The sequence below is a fragment of the Coloeus monedula genome (genome assembly GCF_965178545.1).
Source record: "Coloeus monedula genome assembly, chromosome: 1".
In the NCBI taxonomy this organism is placed as follows: Eukaryota; Metazoa; Chordata; class Aves; order Passeriformes; family Corvidae; genus Coloeus; species Coloeus monedula.
This window is the reverse complement of record NC_138781.1, coordinates 29,785,399-29,804,756: the sequence shown is the minus strand read 5'-3', so window position 1 is coordinate 29,804,756 and position 19,358 is coordinate 29,785,399. Positions and strand designations below refer to the sequence as shown.

General features: G+C 40.0%; 1 protein-coding gene across 2 annotated transcripts in view; it reads left to right on the top strand.

Annotated features, from left to right (window-relative positions):
- Positions 1 to 831: 831 nt before the first annotated feature.
- Positions 832 to 19,358, top strand: part of CRPPA (CDP-L-ribitol pyrophosphorylase A) — a 111,176-nt gene continuing 92,649 nt past the window's right edge. For both annotated transcript variants that reach the window (XM_082278297.1, XM_082278298.1), the window contains exons 1-2: positions 832 to 1,015; positions 7,868 to 8,147. In XM_082278297.1, coding sequence (XP_082134423.1) covers positions 855 to 1,015; positions 7,868 to 8,147 — 441 coding nt within the window. In that variant the 5' untranslated portion in view covers positions 832 to 854. The remainder of the gene's footprint in view (positions 1,016 to 7,867; positions 8,148 to 19,358) is intronic.

Below are 19,358 nucleotides of genomic sequence, written 5' to 3'. Positions count from 1 at the left end.
TGGACTCAGGTGGGGCTCAGTCTCTTCTCCCAGGTAGCAAGGGACAGAACAAAGGGAAATAGCCTCAAGTTGCACCAGGGGAGGTTTATGTTGGATATTAGCAAAATTTCTTCACTGAAAGGGCTGGCATTGGGACAGGCTGCCCAGGGAAATACTGGAGTCGCTATCCCTGGAAGTGTTTAAAACGTGTGTGCATGCAGCACTTGGGAAATGTAGTTTAACAGTGATTACATACACGCTGGGTTAACGATTGGACTCGATGACTTAAGAAGTCTTCCAACCTTAAGAATTCCAATATGATGCTATTCCAATCTCCCTCTCCTAGGATGAGCGGAAACAACCACCACGTTTCAGCAGGTGGCCCCAGACAGCCTCTCGGGCTCTCACGCAGAGGCAAGGCCCACGCTTCAGCCCGCTTTTCCCCCGGCGCCACACGCGCGGCGTTTATCTCCTCACTGGGCCAAGACCCCCCCGCCCCGTTCCGCGGCTCCCGGCGGGACAGGCGGGACGCGCCTCCCCCGCCCCTCAGTGCGGCCCCGCCCCGCCCCCGGCATTTAAAGGGCCCATGGCGGCGGTGGCCGGCTGGTGCCTCTGTGTGCCCGCTGTGGCTGTGTCGTGCTGCTCCGGGCGCTCCCCGCTGCGGCCCGGTCGTTCCCGCGGGGCTGCTGGGGCTGGGGGAGCTTCTGCGGGGGGGGGGGGGGGGCGAGCGGTAGGGCCCGGTGCGCGCCGGGGGCGGGCGGGCGCTGGATTCTTTGGATCGCGGACGTCGTGGGCGAATAAAGCAGGCGGGCGGGCAGTTGCGCCGTTCCTGCCGCGGGGGGCGCGGAGCGGAGCCGCAGCCGGGCCCAGCGCAGATGGAGCTCGGCAGCCCCGGCGCCGCGCCCGGCGGAGTGTCGGTGTCGGCCGTGCTGCCGGCGGGTGGGAGCGGGGAGCGCCTGGGGGGTGCCACCCCCAAGCAGTTCTGCGCCGTGCAGGGGAGGCCGCTCGTCAGCTACGCGGTGCGGGCCATGGAGAGGTAACGAGCCCGGCGCCGCTCGGCTCCCGACCGCGCCCCGCGGGCTCCTGCCGGCCCTCGCCGTGCCCCGGAGAGTCCGCAGGCAGTCCCCGCTGGTCCTGGCACCCCCGGCGGGTCTAGTTTGCGTTGCGGTGTGTTTCCGTCCCTCCCCTCCCGGTCAGACCGAGCAGGGAACGAGGTGTGTCTAGGCCCCCTCACCTGGGAGGAAGTCCCGGGCGGGAGCTGGCACTTCCCCCACCCCAGCCTGGCTCCAGCGCCGCCATCCCGGGTGCCTCTCCGCCCTCCTTCCCCAGCCCTGCCCATGCTTCGAGGGTGTGCCGCTTTCCTTGGCTCCTGGAGATCATCTGTTCGAGGCCCCTCAGCCTCGAAGCTTGAGGGTTTGTGTAGCTACAGTGGCTGGTTTGGTGAGCTATGAGCCCACCGCAGCTGTTGGAGGCAGTCATAGCATTATCCATCAGCCCTGAAAAGAGATCTCTACTGCCACTCTCACTGGAGATGATCTTTATAATGTCCAAAGGCCTCGAAAAATGATCTACTCCTCATGATGGGATGAATGAATTCACTGGTGTACAGCCCTGCATTATACTCCACTGTTGCCCATGGTAAAATACCTTGCATCAGCAGGAAGTTTAAAGCACGAATGTTTAAGTTATAGTTGGACTAGAAGCTGATGGCTTATGTAGAGTGAAGCTTCATTTGTAACTTTTCCATGTTTATGTTGTAGTGATACCACAAGGAGTAATGGGTACAAATTGAAAGGTGGGAAATTTAGGTTAGATATTAGGAAGAAATTCTTTAGTGTGAGAATAGTGAGGCATTGGAACAGGTTTCCCAGGGAGTTGTGGATGCCCAAACCCCGGTAGAGCTCAAGGCCAGGCTGGATAGGGCCTTGATCAACCGGGTCTAGTGGGAGGTGTCCCTGCCCATGGCAGGGGGGTTGGGGCTAAATGGTCTTTAGGGTACCTTCCAACCCTTAACATTCTATGATTCTATGTTGGAGCAAAGGATTAAAGTAATGGGATTTCTTAGCAGCCAGGCTTTTCCTTTTCATAAGGCTGTTGAGTTCTAGGCATGTGACTGACAGTTAATATATTATTGTCAAATGTTAACATAATGTAAGTCTTGTATCTAGTGTCACTTGAAACACCGCAGGTAGGAGCAGGGTGTCAAGGGGAATTCTGAATATGTTGCAGTAACTTGTAGGAAAACAAACCTTTAGTTTAGAGAGGATAAATGGGGAGGAGTGGAGATTGGTGAAAGAAATAAAATTGCCAGCATCTCCCAAAGTTCTTAACACATGGAAACTTTTACAGCATCAAAATTGGGACTTTTTTCCATTCCCACCCAGAGAGGCTTCCTTCAGGTCACTTGTTACTTTATGAAAGAAATACTGCTTGTTTTCTTTATTTAATTTTCAACAGTAGCCAGTGGCAAAGCTAAGCACATCAGTAAGCAAAGAGTCCAATCCAAAGCTTGCCACAGCTGTAATTTCTGCCAAAACGTCATGGGAATCTACAGAGAAGAATTATATCCTCACTCAGTGTATTGGAGACCTGGAAAGGAGAACAGAGGGAGGTTTGGGAAGGAAATGTTATGCATCTAAAAAACAAAACAAAACAACTCTATTTTTACTGCCAGTAAGCTCTGAGAAAATAGCCGTACTTTGAGCAACAGTATTATATTTGTCCTAAAGCTGCAAAAACTTAGAAGGTTGATTTCTAGTTGTACAGTTCAACCAAGTTGATTGTGAAGGTAACAGCTTGATGCTTTTGCTTAGAAGTGCAATAACTGCTGCCAGTGCTCTGGCAGGCAGAGCTTCCTGCCACCTCTGCTGAGTTACAGTGTTGACTGGTATAGATGTGTATGAGCAGCTGGGAACTGATGTACTCCAAAGCTTGGGATGGCTTTCATTTTCTTCTCAACACTTTTACTTCTGGCACTGAAACTGCAAAGGATGTACCTTGTTCTTACTTTGTGCGAATGTAAGCGCAGAAATGTAAAATTGAGGAACTGCAGTTCATCCCATAATCTGCCCAGAAGTGGCAGATTTTGTGTTTAGCTTGACTCTATCTTCTCATGTCTGATATAATTGAATGGGTGACCCATTAGTCTGTAATAACTTCAACTGAACTGAGTATCTCAGCTAGTGCTGCTGTTTTTGAGCTTCCTTAAATCTGAAAAAAAGGTAGCAGTGTATAGACATGAAATACATGAACAGTTCAACGATGTGCAGCTGCTTTGCATGTGGTTTTTAAAGATCAGTAGAAAAAGATTTTTATGCTGTTCAGCTGCAAGTAGTGAGACTGAATATCAATGTGGAAAAATGGGCGGATGAGACAAGGGCAGACATGAATGAATGAGCAGTGCATCCTGTTGCATAGGATAACAGCATGTAGAACACTGGCCTGCCAGTAATAATCACAGATGATATCCTGAGGAAGAGGAGGTGAGCAGAACTAGGGTAAGGAAAAATCATTGGTTTTAATTGCCAGTGCAGTGGCACTGATAGGAAGGTCAGGCCCTACCTTCGGACTAAAATTAAAGTGTGTTAGAAAACTTAAATGTCTCTTTTTCCCACTGGATTTGTTCCTGCTTTTGTTGAACTATACAAGGCTTTTGCAACAAGTTCAACTGATTTAGAATGGCATTCCTTGTTTTTGCTTCTGTAGCAACTATTAGAGTTCTTTCTTCATTTGATTTTTTTTTTTTTTGGTGTGTGTGTATGTTTGTTTAGAATAGAACTTCTTCAGTTCCTTTTCTGAGACAGGGAGGAATCCTAGCTCTGTATGCACATGTGCATGCATATTTTACTAAAGCTATAGAGAGGAAAACAAACTAAGGTAAAGACTGATTTTTAAAATCATTGTGGAACAAATATGCTGTTGCTATTCTTGCTGTGCTCATATTTCACCAGTTGTTGAAAGTACAGTGAGTAGTTATAAAAGAGGAAAAGCAGAGTTAATATCTTCACTGGCAGAATTAAAGTTTTTCATAGAGGTTTCAGGCAGCTTTGTTTATTACTTATTGTAGTATCTCAAAACAGGTGGATGTCTCTTAAGTCCCCTGGGGAACCTCCCAAAGGAGCACCTCTTTGGAAGTGTCTTGCATAGTTTATTTGTATATTTATTTTCTCCATTGATGCATATTCACTGGCTCTATAGGTCACACAATTACAGTTTTGTTAAATGCCTCTACGCTGATAGTTCCTTTTGTTCCATTATCATAAGCTTATTTTTGAAATAGCTTATGAGCGAAAAATAGTTATAGCAAATTTATGGAGGTCTCTTTTTTATCATGTCTGACTCATAGGGAGCATTTTATTTCTGGAAAACATTGGATGGCTTCTGTATATGAGATCCTTCAAACTTTCTTAATATACCATAAAAGCTTCCTGCTTCCATTTTTGTACTGTAAGAGATATATTTGTATTAATATATTTTTTCATATATCAATAAATTCATAACAAAGCTGTTATGGAGCAAAAAGAAGTTATGCTTGCATTCTGCAAATGCATTTTGTTCTTGATACTTCTCTTTCTCATTTGTTTTTTGATAAGGTTAGCAAAAGTAATATAATGATTTATCTTGCATCTGTGAAAGTTTCTGTGGCAGTGAAAGATCCTGTCTAACACTGCTAAAGCCATCTCAGCAGTAACTGCCTGGTTCTGGCCTTGTTTTGCTGGTCTCAGTAGATTATATTGAATAGTTTGTTGCAGGAGATGGAGTGTATTTAAGCCTTATGTCAGATTTCAGCACTGGTTTCTATGCGAGTGAACTGATAGAGGGTTAAACCTGGGTCACATTTGGACTTCAGCATGCCATTTAGGTGATACAGTTTCAAAGTGGGTTTATTTCATTTCCTCTGCAGCCTGTTTTCAAGTAATAGCTTAATCTGTTGCTGAGTTAATGAGCTCCGCTACTTTCAGTTCTAACTCAGCTAGTGTGTTTGTACTTTGTTTGAAATTTAATGGAACAGTACTATTTTCTACTAGGCAATAAATCTGTCTGTAGGTGATGACAAGAAGGATAGCTGCAGGAAACAAACATATAGTCCTTTTCTGCCTCACTGTTTGCTTTCTGCTAGTATTGGGGTCCTCCCAAGGCAGTTGTAAAGTGATTGTAACTGGACTTGTCATTTTGCTTCATTTGGTCAGACTTGATTCTCCACTTTGGAACCACAGCCTGTGGTGTATTGGAAGCACTGGAATTGTGTGTTGTTAAAGCACATTGGGGTACAGCATTGTGATCTTTTTCATGTGTTGTGCTGATTCTTTCTGAAGCTTGATCCAATATTACATTTATAAAATTGAAATTGTGTCTTTAAATTGTATTTGAGCAGGTCCTGAGTAGGTTATTATTTTAGTATGAAATCTTTCTAAACGAAAGGATATGACAAATTGAGGGAAAGAAATAAGATTCATTTACTGCCAGATTGAGTGTATGCTGATACCTTTCTAGTTCTTTAAAACATTTTGCAACATTTCCATAAGCAGATCTTCAGAAGAGCAAGCAACCTGTGTGGTGCACAGCTCTCATTTATTAAGATTTGTGTCATACTTCACTGGATTAGTAATTTCCATGAGTTTTAGTGGGACAAAACCTAAACTGTTCTGTATGTAGTCAATCTAGAGGATATGCTTATGCTCTTGCATGAATATGTTACATCCCTAAATCCCAGCTATAATTACAGAATGTGGGTCCGGAATAAGTTTAAGGAGGACCTACTCAAGTTTACAAATGTGTTTATGCAGACACAGGGTGGAGCTGTGACCGCATCCTGTCACTTTTTGGTGTATTGTACCACTGGAGGCCTTGAGCCATTCCACCCCTCTGTGTAGAGATTTATCACAGGCTGGCCAGTACTTGTGTTCTCTTCCCCTCTTCTCAGAAGATGTTGTGTACTACTACCCAGTTGCCTCATAAACTGTTTCATTTAACTCCAGAAAGGGCAGTGTCAGTGCTCTTCTTACACAGTCACAGTGACTGTGCAGACTGTCCAGTTTCTGGGTACTGTGTAAGGCTACAGTCTTTCTGGAAATAGAAGTGCAGAGGTCTTGTTCTCATTTAGTGTGAAATAGCTCTTCTTGAATTTTGCTTTGTTTAAATGACTGACTCTCAGTATTTAAAAGAAGAACTGAGATGAATCCAGTTAGTTTGCCCTAGTTCCAAGCTAAAGTCGTGCAGAAGTGCTACATTTTGTAGCTAAATGTATGCCAGAAATTATATGAGAGATTTTTAAACCTTTTGATGGACCTGTGGTGAGTGACAAGTTGAAATGAAACTTGAAACCACATGACTTCAGATTTTACATTTGAGCAGCTTCAATACTTAAAGAATGCTGAGAATATATTGGTTTGGCTGTATTTTCTGCCTTTGCTAATACTAAAATGAACATAAGGACAAGTATTTTTCTTTTGAAGAATGGTAATAGCACTTTATTTTATTTTAAATAGTTATTTTACAATTAGTTGAAATAGTTTTCCATGTATTACTAATTGCAACCCCCCCTCTCCATACATGAGGTGGAAGATGCTCTGTTGTTACACGTAGTTCTAAGGGACTGGTTCTAACACTGATACTTTGCTTTTGAAGTAAGGATAGTTCCCAGGCAATGCCTACTCGTGTTATTGCAGAAATCAGTATCTTGAGCCTGTGTATTTCTGAACTGTGAATTTCTTACTCTGATTTTTCTAGCTGGAAATATTTAGCTCTTAGTACCTTAGTTCTGCTGGTGTCTGCAAAATTAGTTTCAGTAGTTTTGCTAGTTTTAGTTGCGACAGTGTATTGTACTTGTCTCTCTCCATAGTTGGATGTGTAAGCTACCCATGGGTAATTTTAACATAGTAATTTTTTTTTAAAATCTTGTCTGACTTGCTAAAAAGCTCTTCTGCCATTTGTGGAGACAACAGAAAGGGAACACATTTTTTTTTTTTTTTTTTTTTTTTTTTATGTTCTCTACATAGGCATTTAGAAAATAAGACACTACAATGGATTTGAATTTCGGTATTTCTGTTGTTTTGAAGTACAGTATGCCACATATGACTAGAATTTGTATTCCTAGATACTTTGACAGAATTATGATTTCAACCTAGCTTCAGTTGTGACTGGTTTTAATCTTGTGGTCTGTGGGTCATCCACTTCTTCCCACACAACCCCTCAGTTGTAGAGCTCGACTGATACCAACAGTAAAATCTTGGAGATCTCTAAAAATGTACTTTTGATATGATATTCTTAACTAGCACAGCTATGTTTTTACATTTTTCTAGCTTCCTAAAGCAGAAACCTTTGTGTTTATAAATACATGTATTTTTTTCAAACTACCAGTATAATGTTTCCTGTCAATATTAAAGTGTTACAGTTTTCATTCACTACCATTCTGCCAATTACTGCTCATGCCTGTCTTGATAGTGATCTTTTTTCAGACTTTTTCTTGATTGTCTTATTCCCTTGTACACTGTGTACTTCACTGGAACGTGGAGTATTCCAGGTCACAGGATTTACCAGTTTATTAGAAACCGATTAGCAAACTGTCACTGTTTGATTTAGAAGTTCTGCTTGAAGTTAGGAATGATGCTGGAGTAAGAAATGTTTTGAAGGCTTTTGAAGAGTTATCAGAATGTGCCCCTCTGCAAAGTGGTTGTTGGAAGGAAGTCCCTTCACAGAACTCCAGTGTTATTGGTATAAATCTGTTATAGCTCTCCCTTAAGGAGTGGAGTACAATTTGAGTATACTGAGAGATGTTTTATTTCGTCACCTTGAATATTTGTTGTAATGAATTTCTTTGTTTCATATAGTTCCACTTTTATTTGGTCATTCATATCTACTTTCTCTGGTTTTGTACTGGTTTTTCTAGGATAAGTTGGATATCTGACGTTATTGTGGTGGTCTCTCCTGAAAATACTGAAACAATGAAGACTATCATTGAAAAATACGGCCACAAAAAAGTTACAGTAGTAAAAGGTGGAATAACTCGTCACCGGTCAATATTCAATGGACTGAAAGTATTTGCAGAGAATGAATTTTCCAGCCATTTGCTCCAGAAGCCAGAAGTAGTGATTATCCATGATGCTGTGAGGCCTTTTGTTGAAGAAGATATTGTTGCAAAAGTGGTTATGGCTGCTAAAGAACATGGGGTATGTACTATACAGCAATGAAACTCTGCAATGTGCTTTATACTGTACAGCATAAAATAATGATTGATAAATAAGGAGTTTTCTAGCAATTTTATTAATGTGTGATGGGTTTTTTCTAAGTAGAACAGATCCAGGTTCCCTATTATGCAGAGAAGTCAGGTGGGGGAGGTTGACGTTTTTAAATGCCGCAGGTATTATTGTGCTACAGGGAATAATTATTGCCATAGAGACTGTCAGTGAGAGATTGAATTAATCAGCAATTTGTCAGTTGAAAGGTATATTGTGTAATGATAGTTTACCTTTTTTTCCATGCAGAATTATCACCTAATGCTAGAGCAGTTCTGTTAGTGATTACTAATATAGCCAAAGAGTGTACTGCATTGGTTGACTTGTAAGCTTTGTGTTTTCATCTCAAACTTATATGCAAATCCTGAATAAGCAGCAAGAAAACTGCCACTGTATTAATACTAAGTTGTTTTAGAACCTGTGAGCATTGCAAACTGCTGGTAAGTAGGAAGCCTCCAGCTGTAGGTTGGATATTCTTCTGTTTATCACTGCATCTGAGGACTGGGATTACTCATAGAAACTAAAAAGATTTCTGAGAAAGTAAGTGAAATATGAAGGAGAAGAGTTGATAGAAGTTGTGTTATGCAAGTAGAAGGGTAAGAGAGGCATGTACCAGCAACAGGAGGAACTGTTAGATAAACTGGCTAAGTCAAAAATGTAAGAAAACACAGCTAAGCCACAGGCTTGTTTGCAAAATTTGCTATTTTAATATGTTCTTGAATTCTCCATTAATAATATAGCATAATGCTTCCCTGCTTCAAGGACATGGCTTGAGGTAAAAGTCATTAGTGATAACAGATTGTTTGGGTACTAGAAAACTAGGAAAATGTACCACTGCTTGTCTTTTCCAGAAAATGTGGTGAAAGATAAGCTAATTGACAGGTGGTTCACAATTTTGACAGTGGAATAATGAGTCTGAAGAATGAACCGTGGTGTTTCCTTAGTGCTCCTACACTTTTTTTTCAAAGTTCATAGTGTGGGAGGGCAATGTATAGCTTTTTAAAATTTTTATTATGAAAATTGAATTATGTCAAGCCTCTCGGAACACTCTGTTGGAAATCTAAATATATTGAGCCTCTTCCTAGTAGGCCTGTAGTTTTGTAGATAGGCTCAGTAAGAAATGGTAATAAAATATAAACTCTGCACTATAGTTTTCAGTGATACAGAACATAAGCTTCCAGTCATTAAAACTTAAATTCTGTTTGAATTTTAACAAGGTTTTTGACCTTTCTCATATAAAATAGCATTCCAGAAATGATTCTCTGCCAAAGACTTTAAAATAAATCCTCTTTGTAAATCAGTTTTAAATGTGATTCTTTGAGAGTGGTAGAAGAATGGAGGTAATTGTACTGGTTTGGGGTTGAAATGAGAATAACTTTCCTGAATGTGTTTGTGTTGTCTTTGCATGTTAAGGTATATCATATCTCATTTGAATTTGTGTTTAACTTGTTCACTTTTTTCTTCAAAATTTTGCGATTTTAATGCAATATTTTTTCCTGGTTTTCTTTTTAAAAGAAAGGTAAGGTATTTTCAGTAAAAATGTAGGGGGAACCAAGGTAATCTCCATTGACCTTCTCATGTCTGTGTACTCTAGTTCATCTGAACTTCTGACTGGTAAATATTTCCTTACCTAGATCACTGAAGTTTCATTTGATCTCAAAAAGGTGATTGTGTACATGTGTAATAGTCTTTTCCACTGTATAACGTTTGTCTGAAATGTGTGTGGTATTCATTTGCTCTGTGGTGGCTTTCTGTGTTGGCTTAGATCCACTGAATTCAGTAAGGCCGGGCCTTCAGAGAGATGTGTGGTCTAAATCTCTGAGAGCTGGGTGCTATTGATGCTACCTGGCAAAGTAATGGAATTCAGGAACATGAGAAGAATTCCATTTTATATAACAAACTGGAAAACCACCTTCCCAGAGACAGGTGGCTGTCTCCACTTGAGAACTACAGAATTCTGAAAAACTAAATGGAAAGCTAGGACTTTCTCAAAACTCGTATGCATGGTTTTGAATATCAGAAAAAAAATTGATCAAGAGCAGCTATCATGTTTAGTTCTTCCTATGGTCAAATTCTTTGCATATCTAAAAGGATGTCAGTTCTTCAATCTTTCAGTACAAAAAGTAATTACTTCCTCTTGCGTTATGTAGAAAGGTACAGAACCTGGCAGAAACATCATATTGAATGACTTGTGTTAATAGGGTTAATGCTGTATTGTTATATGTCTGCATACCATATAGATAACATAATTATGGGAGGCTTTAATGTTCTTTAAAATGGCAATTGATCAAGTAAGTTATTGCACTTCTAGCTGCCAATTGTCAGACAAATAAACTGCTTTATTACACTAACTAATCAGTTTGTTATTTGCCTGTGGGAATAAAAATGTGTACCTTAACCAGAACTAATAAATTATGCCTTAAACCCCCTAAACAATTCCTTGATTATGTCAAAATATTACTTTGTAACCAATTAAATTCAGTTTATGTTTTTGCAGTAATTTTGCTGTTAAAATTACATGTTTCTAGAAACAAATTCTTTACAGCTAGTAAAAGCTGGGAAAAGTGGAAGCTTCAGAAGGCATCAGTCCAAAGCCTCTAGCAATATCTCATTGCCAACATTGCATTTTAAACAACATAACTAAAATGAAAAATACTTACATGAAAAAGAAATCAGGAAGGTGGGGGGGGAACTTGTCAGTTCTTCTATTGAAAGTTTACAAAAAGAAGGCACATCCAAAGATTTTTTTCTCTGGTTGACATAAACTAGATTTGAAAGTACAGTCTGTTATGTTGAAAGGACTAAGTCGAAATGGCATTCTTAAAAGCTGGTTTCTGGAAGCTGTCTAACATCATTACTTTATTCTGAGCTTTAGCAAGGACCTGGACAAAGCTTACATGCCAAAAGAGCTGTACAGTGCTACTCAGTCTCGTGGACTCCTACTCACAGAGGCAGTCAAAATAACACTCCCAGACAGAAAACACTGTGTGTTGTGCTCAGTCTGTTCCTCTCGTGCTGCCATTATGACTTACTGTAGTGGAAGACTGGAGCAGAAGACACAGATCCCTGTGGATCCTGTTCTTTCCCACTTATTTTGCTATCTATGGTTGCTGAGTTACATTAGCAAAACTTGGTGGGTGGCAAACCAAAAGCCACCTCTTTCTCTCCACTGATGGTAAAGGAAGACTTGGGTGGATAAATAGGAAGTTCTGGTGTGGTGTACTTGAATGGGAACAGAATGCTGGCATGGTTCTGCCCACTCTGACCTTTCTTTGCACTTTTTCTCTTGGAGCAATTATCTTTTTGTTTTGTTATCTCCTCTGGTTTTGCCATGTATAGAATATTTTACACATGGTCTTTGTCCTCTTTGTTATATTCAAAGACTGATTTTAGCCAGCTGCAAAGGCTGCATCAGTGACAAGACTGTTTTTGATTAATATTTATACACTGGGTCATCTGAAGTTATCCTCTATGTTCTTAGAAGTTCTGCTTTCATTGTATGCTTGGGGCTTTGGGGAGCTCTCACTGTCCTGTCACACTCCTGTAGAAAAACAGAATTGAGAACTGATGATGTATTACCATTACCATCACCATCTCGACATGAATGGAATGAGTTTTGTACTTTAGGAGAATGACTAATGTCAATGTAAAAATAATTATTAATGAGTTGTAAGGTGTTATTTATCAATTTGAGAATAAAATAATATTTTAGACCTACATCCTCTTAGCCTACTAAGGCACATGGAGGACAGGGAGGGGATTAGCACCATTATGGCTTCACCAAGGGCAAGTCCTGCCCAACCAACCTAGAGGCCTTCTATGATGGAGTGACTACATCAGTGGAACAAGGAAGAGCTATGGATATTGCCTCTCTGGTCTTCCCTAAGGCCTTTGACACAGTCATCCAAAATATCCTTCTCTCTAAATTGCAGGGAGAAGCATTTTATGGGTGGACAGTTCAGATTGTTCAAATGAGGAATTGGTTGGATGACTGTCTAGAGGGTAATGGTTAACACCTCAGTGTTCAGGTGGAGATCAGTGACAAATGGTGTCCCTCAGGGGTTCATATTGGGACCAATACCCTTTAATACCTTCATCGTTGACACAGACACATTGGGATCAGGTGCACCCTGAGCAAATACATAGATGACGCCAAGGTGAGTGGTGTGGTTGACATGCCAGAGGGGTGATGCTATGCAGAGGGACCTGGACAAGCTCAAGCAGTGGTCTGGTGGTGAGCGTTGAGGTTCAGTATGGCCAAGTCCAAGCTCCTATGGCTCTACTGTGGTAACTTCTAGTATCAATAAAGGCTGGGGGATGAAAGGATTGAGAGGACACTTTGGAAAAGGACTTGGGTACTTGTGGATGAAAAGCTGGTCACGAGCTGACAGGTATGCACTTTTGGCCAGAAAGCCAGCTGTGTTCTGGTCCAGGAGAGGTGTGGTCAGCAGGTCCAGGGAGGTGTTTATGTCCCTCTATTCCACTTTTGTGAGAACCCCCCTGAAGTACTGCATCCGGCACTGGCGCCCTCAGCACGAGAATGATGTGACCTGTTGCAGCAGGTCCAGCAGAGGGCCACAAAACTGATCAGATGGATTGAACATCTATGATGAAAGGCTGAGTGAGTTCGGGTGGATTAGCCTGGATAGGAGAGCTCTGGAGAGACCTTATTGTGGCCTCTCAGTAGTTGAAGGGCGCTTACATGAAAGATGGGGACAAATGTTTTAGCAGGGTCTGTTGAAATAGGGCAAGTGGTAGTGATTTTAAACTAAAAACCAGTAGATTCAGACTAGATAGAGATAAATATTTTTCACACTGGGGGTGGTGAAACAGAGGAAGAGTTCCCAAAGAGATGATATGTGGGGTGTGCCCAGCCACTGCCCTGGAGGCACGTCTGCTGAGATAAGGAAGATTGCTCAGTCTCCCGGCAGGACCCCCCCTGGGAAGGCAGCTACTCTTCAGTTAAGAGAAGAAGACAGACCCAGAATCCTCTGGGAGACCCTATGCAGATCCTTTGTAACCCACTGGCCTTTACCCTCTGACACCCACCCCCTATATCCCTATAAAGCCAGCCCCCTGCCCCTGTGAGGGCAGAGCGATGCTCGTCCCTGGCCTCCCCTTCGCTGGAGTACAGACCAATAAAGCTGCCTTGTGCAGAACAGCTGCACGAGCCTCTCATCTCTCCATGGTCTGGCATGGAGGCTGCTCTGCAGACCTGAGCTGGAATCACGAGCTAACAATCACTAAAGAGCTGACAGCTACTGCATGGGCCCTCCTAGCCAGCAGCTGAGGGAAAGCACCGGGCCTTGGGAAGGCAATCCTCCACGGGACCATCTCTCTGGACCGGTCACAGCTTCCTCAGTCAGAACTACTGACCCCACACCAGCTGCCATAATGATGGATGCCCCATCCCTTGAAACAGTCAAGGTCCAGTTGAACAGGGCTCTGAGCAGCGTGATCTCACTCAGAGTTTAAGACGTCTCTGCTCAGTGCGGCAGGGTTGGACTACGTGACCTTTAAAGGTCCCTTGCAACCCAAACTATTCTATGATTCTATGTTATTGTAAAGATCAGAAGCTCCTTAGTAGCCTGAATGTGTGAAGAAATGAAGTGTGGTTTTGCTGTTGTACAAAAAACAGTTATACAATGCATTTTTCCTTTTTAATGGATAACTATCGAAAGCATAATGATGTTTCCATAGCTTATGGCATTTTTGGTCCCATGGAAATTAAAACCTTCTCAGCCAAGTTGCTAACTCTTTTCTGTATTGAATGGAAAACTGATGCATTGTTGGTAAATACTTGTAGTCTAGTCCTAACAAGATGTAATGTTTGACAGTGGGAGGGCATTGGTAAAGGGAGAAACAGCTCTGTCATTTCCCATTCTCAATTTAAGTGATTTAGATGATTCACTGCATTTATTAGAAAGGATGCAACTCAGCCAACTGAAATACCTAAAGTATATATATATATATATATACATATATCTGCAGTATAATTTCCTTTTTTTCTTTGCAGCATTTGTATGTTGTACTATCAGAACCAGCCTAATACTAAAACCACTAGTATTTTTAAAAGCTTAATCCACCACTTTTTAGCTTCTGAAAGTCTACATACATTAATTTTTACCTTCCTTTTTTTTTTTTAGATAGGGTTAGTTTATCCTGAAAATAAATTCTGAGCATAGTTTCCTGTATTTAAGTGGTTGTTAGCGTAATTTTTTGTTATGTCTATAAAATATGCCTCCTTCAAATTTAGAGAAATGACATAGATGGTACTGCTGTTGGTTTGAGGCTCGTTAAAATCTATGTGCTTCATCTGAGAAAACAATATTATGTTTGGGAAATGAAGCAACCTTAAGCAAAGATGTGCAAAAAAACTCCCTCAGATTTCTCCTTCCTGCAGCAGATCAAAGTTTTAAAGAATAGTTCCTTAAAATAAGGGAAATCTCATCTTGTCCAGCATCCATGAGAAGCTGAATAAAGACCTTGGATCATTCTAGCAACTCCTACATGGCAAGATCTGGAAGAGGTTCTTAGCCATACCTCTGTGACTAAGGGTTAGGCATGTAAATTTTACCCCTTTTCACCAAATATTGCCCTGAAAAGAAAGATTATCTGAGTTTTCAAGCAGAAATGTTCCCAGCTGCATTTTGGCTGAGTTTGTGATCTGGGTGGTTGTGGCAAGGACAACACCAGCCCTGCAGGTTAGGTGAAGCTTCAGAAAGCCAAATTGGCCTGTCTCATATGCTGTAATAGTTTGCTGGACTGGTTCTGTGCTTATCCTCCTGTTTCCAAGAAGTAAGTGGGCTGTGGTACAGATAGAACTAAAACTGCCTTAACGAGCCTTGGAGCATGTAGGAGAGAATTCATGAGGTATGAAATCCACACATATATGTATTAAAGTCACTATTTGAGCCAAACTGTCATGGTAAGGTGTAATGATCCATTTTACAAGGCCCTTGATAACAGAAGGTGTTAGATGAAGCCTGTATAAAGAGGTGACTTGAAATTTTGAATCTAATGGGCTGTAAGGGAAAAAAGCTCAGGTGCAAGGTTTCCTGCAAGGAGAGGCTCAAGCAGTTCTGAGAGAAGCAGCTGAGCAAGTTCATAAGGCAAAGGCATTTGATAAGCAAGTGCAGAGTTGCTTAGGGCACTGCATGACCACAAACTCCAGTGCCTGTGGGTTTGGTTGCTCAGGACTGTATGTGTGGGAAAGAGTTATTAATTAAACATTGCAGTTTTGCATTTGGTTGATTAAATTGTGCAAGAGTCTTCCTACAACACGTCGAGATTTTTTTCTTCTTTATAAAATGATGCAAATCATGTGTTTAATGATATGCAGTGGATCAGTAGCCTTCACATCATGAGGTTGATTTTGTAATGATGCACACTGTCTGAAGGTAAAATATTCTTCTTAAAGCATAAACTTCTTAAAAACAATTTTCACTCCTGTGGCAGTTATGTCAAGATTTCTGCTCCACTGAATACAAGTGCTAACTCATCCTTCTATTGATTTACTGTTATATGCAAAATCCTTTGTGGTAGAGTGCATGCTCACTGATAGCTTTTTGCAATGTAAATCAGTATGTGGGGTATGAAAGATGTCTTGCTGCCTGTAAGCTGTGCTTCGTTACTTGTTTACGCAAGGGGAGACTATGCAGTCAAAGTAAAATAAACAGTCTTGTTAATTTTTGTGGCAAAAATTATTGGTTTTGTGTTTCATTAATTTCAGAGCAAATGTTTTGTTTAAATTTTGCTACCTAGATTTGCAGTATAGGATGAGTTAGAACAAGAAAGTGCTGGTATCTCATCTTAGTTATTTTGAGTGACTGCCAAAAAGTAAAGCTGTAAGTATGCTTTAAAATGCTTCAAAAAGTATTGAAAACTGATGGTGGGATACTGGCCACATGATTTGCTTTGCAATGTTTGAATTGCTTAGACTGAATTACACATCTTATAGAATCCATCATAATTGTGTATAATGTACAACTATTGCTGACAACTGAAAGGAATAAATAGGTCATAAGAAAGTCTTGAAGCTCTGCACCAGTGTGTGCTGCTCTTTATGTGGGGGATGCCATGTGTGGTCTGCATCATATACTTAATATGGATCTTCAGTAGCATTATACAGACTCTATATCACAAACTTTAAAATATTTTTTAAAAACCTATCTAGAGGAAAACAAAACCTTATTAAATGAGAGCATGTTGTTAAACATTACCAGTTATTGCATTGTGACAAAAAAATAGTTAAATAGGTTGACTAAGATAATAAGACCTTTTTTGGCTAATAATATGACAAAATTTATTTTATGTAATGTTCTGTACTATTGTATCTATGAAAAACACTGACTTCCTTGACCATTCTTGAATTCTCACAAGGAGTGCACAGATAAAGAATGCAGTAGAAGAAATGCTATATAATTTGTATGACACATTAAATATGTATATATTGGTTTAATCCTGCTAACTTTTGTAATTTTATGCTTTATTATTTAAAAATTTGTCATTAATTCATGATACGAGAACAATGTAAATGGCATTCTTACGACTTACTTTCAGTCTGCTTTTTTAAAAAAAATCCAATTTTATTATGAAATCAAATGTTCACATAAATGTTGTGTCATTGTTTGCAGTACCATTCTTTTCTTTTTCTTAGTGCTTATGTACTTGGCTTTGCTTCTTTTCCACTTATGCTATGGTTTTGAGCTAGTTTTCAGTGCTGTGTGTTGAAAAATTGCAGCCTGTGATACATCTAGTTCTGCTTCCTTCCTCTGCTTTAAACATATATGTATATATTCAGTTATGTATTCCTATTGTTCTCTCTTTTTGAGGGGGATCTTTTCTATTTTCTCTGAGAAATCTTAGTTGTTCCACAGAATAACATTTAGAATTTAGCATGTGGTTGATAATACCAAAACAATATTTACTGATGCTTAGAACTAAATACTTTAACTATGAAAGAATGGAAATTATGTAAAGTAAAAAAGAATATGTGCACTCTTAATTTTTGAGCAACAGTTTCTGTTATCTTCCTTAGTTTGCTGTAGCTGATTGGGGCTCTGACATGTATTGATGTACATGTGCTATCCCCAGTTACTCAGATAGTATGTTCTGATAAAAGTGACCTCATTAGAAGAAATGTTTTCTTTTTCTTAAACAGTGTCATAAATATACATTACATTTGTTTAAGGCATCCTATGTCTTTGAAGTCATTTCAATGTACAACACAGTGTCAGCTCATTAACATTGGATCAAAGTGTATATTAAATTTCTGATTAAACATCCCCTCTCTTTCAGCTAGGAATAAACACAATTATAACTTCTTCCTTCCTGGTGTTGGTTTAAGATTAACATGTGCCCAATTTTAGTGAGTTTGACTGTTGCTTCTAGCCAGCTGGGTAAACAGACTTTAAGGAAATTAGGTGAAGTTTAGCATACAAGCCTTTTTTTCATAGTGTTCAAAACTCCTTACATGTGTTCTAATTAACCTTCTTTTTGTTTAGCTGATGATTAGGTTTAATATCTGTGTAAGACTAGGCTTGTTTAACATTTCAACCAGTTCTGTCCTTGGGCAATTAAAAGCTGCCAGTGCAAATGTGTGAAGATAGCTGAAATTGCACTGGCTGGTGATACTGCCTACATAAAAGAAATTTTAGTGCTCAGTAATGAGAATCAAACATGCTGTACCCATAAAGATTATGAATTTTGTTGGGGTTTTTTTCCCAACAAAATTCAAAATAAGATAATTTAAGAATTATTATTTTTGTTAAAGAATATACAGACAGAAGATACCCTTGCAGAAAGAAGGTAGTCCTTTTTCGTCAGCCTTAATTTCTAATGGATACACAGCCCAGGTTGCAGATTGTGCTTGTTTGTCAGTAGAAGGAATAGGTAGAAGGAATCCTGGTCCTACCACAGCACAGTCACATAAGTTATGTATCTGCTACATGGGTGAGTGTGGGTGTGGGTGTGAGTGTGGGTGAAAGTATGTGATGCCCTGGACTCAAATTTGTGTTTCTGCATGCTAATGACAGTACCTCTACCTTTATTGTGGTGCGCTGTTCTTTACTGAGTCATCTTGCTTGTCCTGTAGTCCTGACTGACTGCTTGCAGTATCTGGTCCTTCAAGAGAAGTGTACAGCTGGTTTGGGGGGTCTTTTGGACATGACATTTACAGAATGAGTTATGGGGGCAGACTGTGACAGGTTTGAGTTGAAACCATGCAACCAAGCTGCTGCCTTGCCATGCTATCCAGAAAGTAGGTGGGTTCTGGGTGCCGAATGAGGTTATGAACTTTGAGGACTATGTCCAGGCTTGTATTAGTTTAGTTTGGAAGCTTGGCTAGTTTGGGCTTGAACAAGTGTTCACACCTAAGTTTTGAAAACTTTGCTTGTGTAGTTGAATTGTTGTTTTCAACTGCTCTTCTGCACAGGAGTGGTGGCTTACGGTTTGTGTCATGACTTTGTTTCTGCCTCCCTCTTGTCCGTTGAAATAGAGTTGTTTTGCTAGGATTTCTGTAGATTGGAGGAGGAAATACTCTAAATCTTCCATCTCAGCACTGGAATCATAAAACTCATAGATCAAAACTTTTGGTTATAGAAAAAGAAAATGTATCCCTAGATAAGAGCTGGATACAAAATACAGAAAATGAAAAGAAAAAAAAAACCAAACAAAAACAAACAAACAAAAAGAATCAAGAAGATAAGGTGAAGATAAGGTTAAGATATGGTGTTTTAATGCTATACCTTAAATGTGCATTAGAAGTAATTCTCTAATTGCTTTATTTTACAAAAATGGTTATATGCCGTTGTTTTATTACAGATAGAAGAAATTTAGAAGAACTTCCTCTTAAATATGTGAAATATTTTAATCTTATAATTAAATTTTTGAATTTTTCCTTTGAAGGTTCTGTTTGATAAATTTGAAATAGGAAATCTTTCAGTAGAGACTATTCTTCTAACTTAAATGGTAATTACTGAGTGTGGCTGAAGTATGTTGATTACTGTAGATACAATTAGTTTGAATGCAAATGTCTGAATAGAAATGCAAGTTTCTACCTGTTTCATGAATCAGAGATACTGTGTTTATTTCTGTATTTTTTTTCATACTGTAGATGACTGTGAGTGCCCTTCCTGGAAAGTA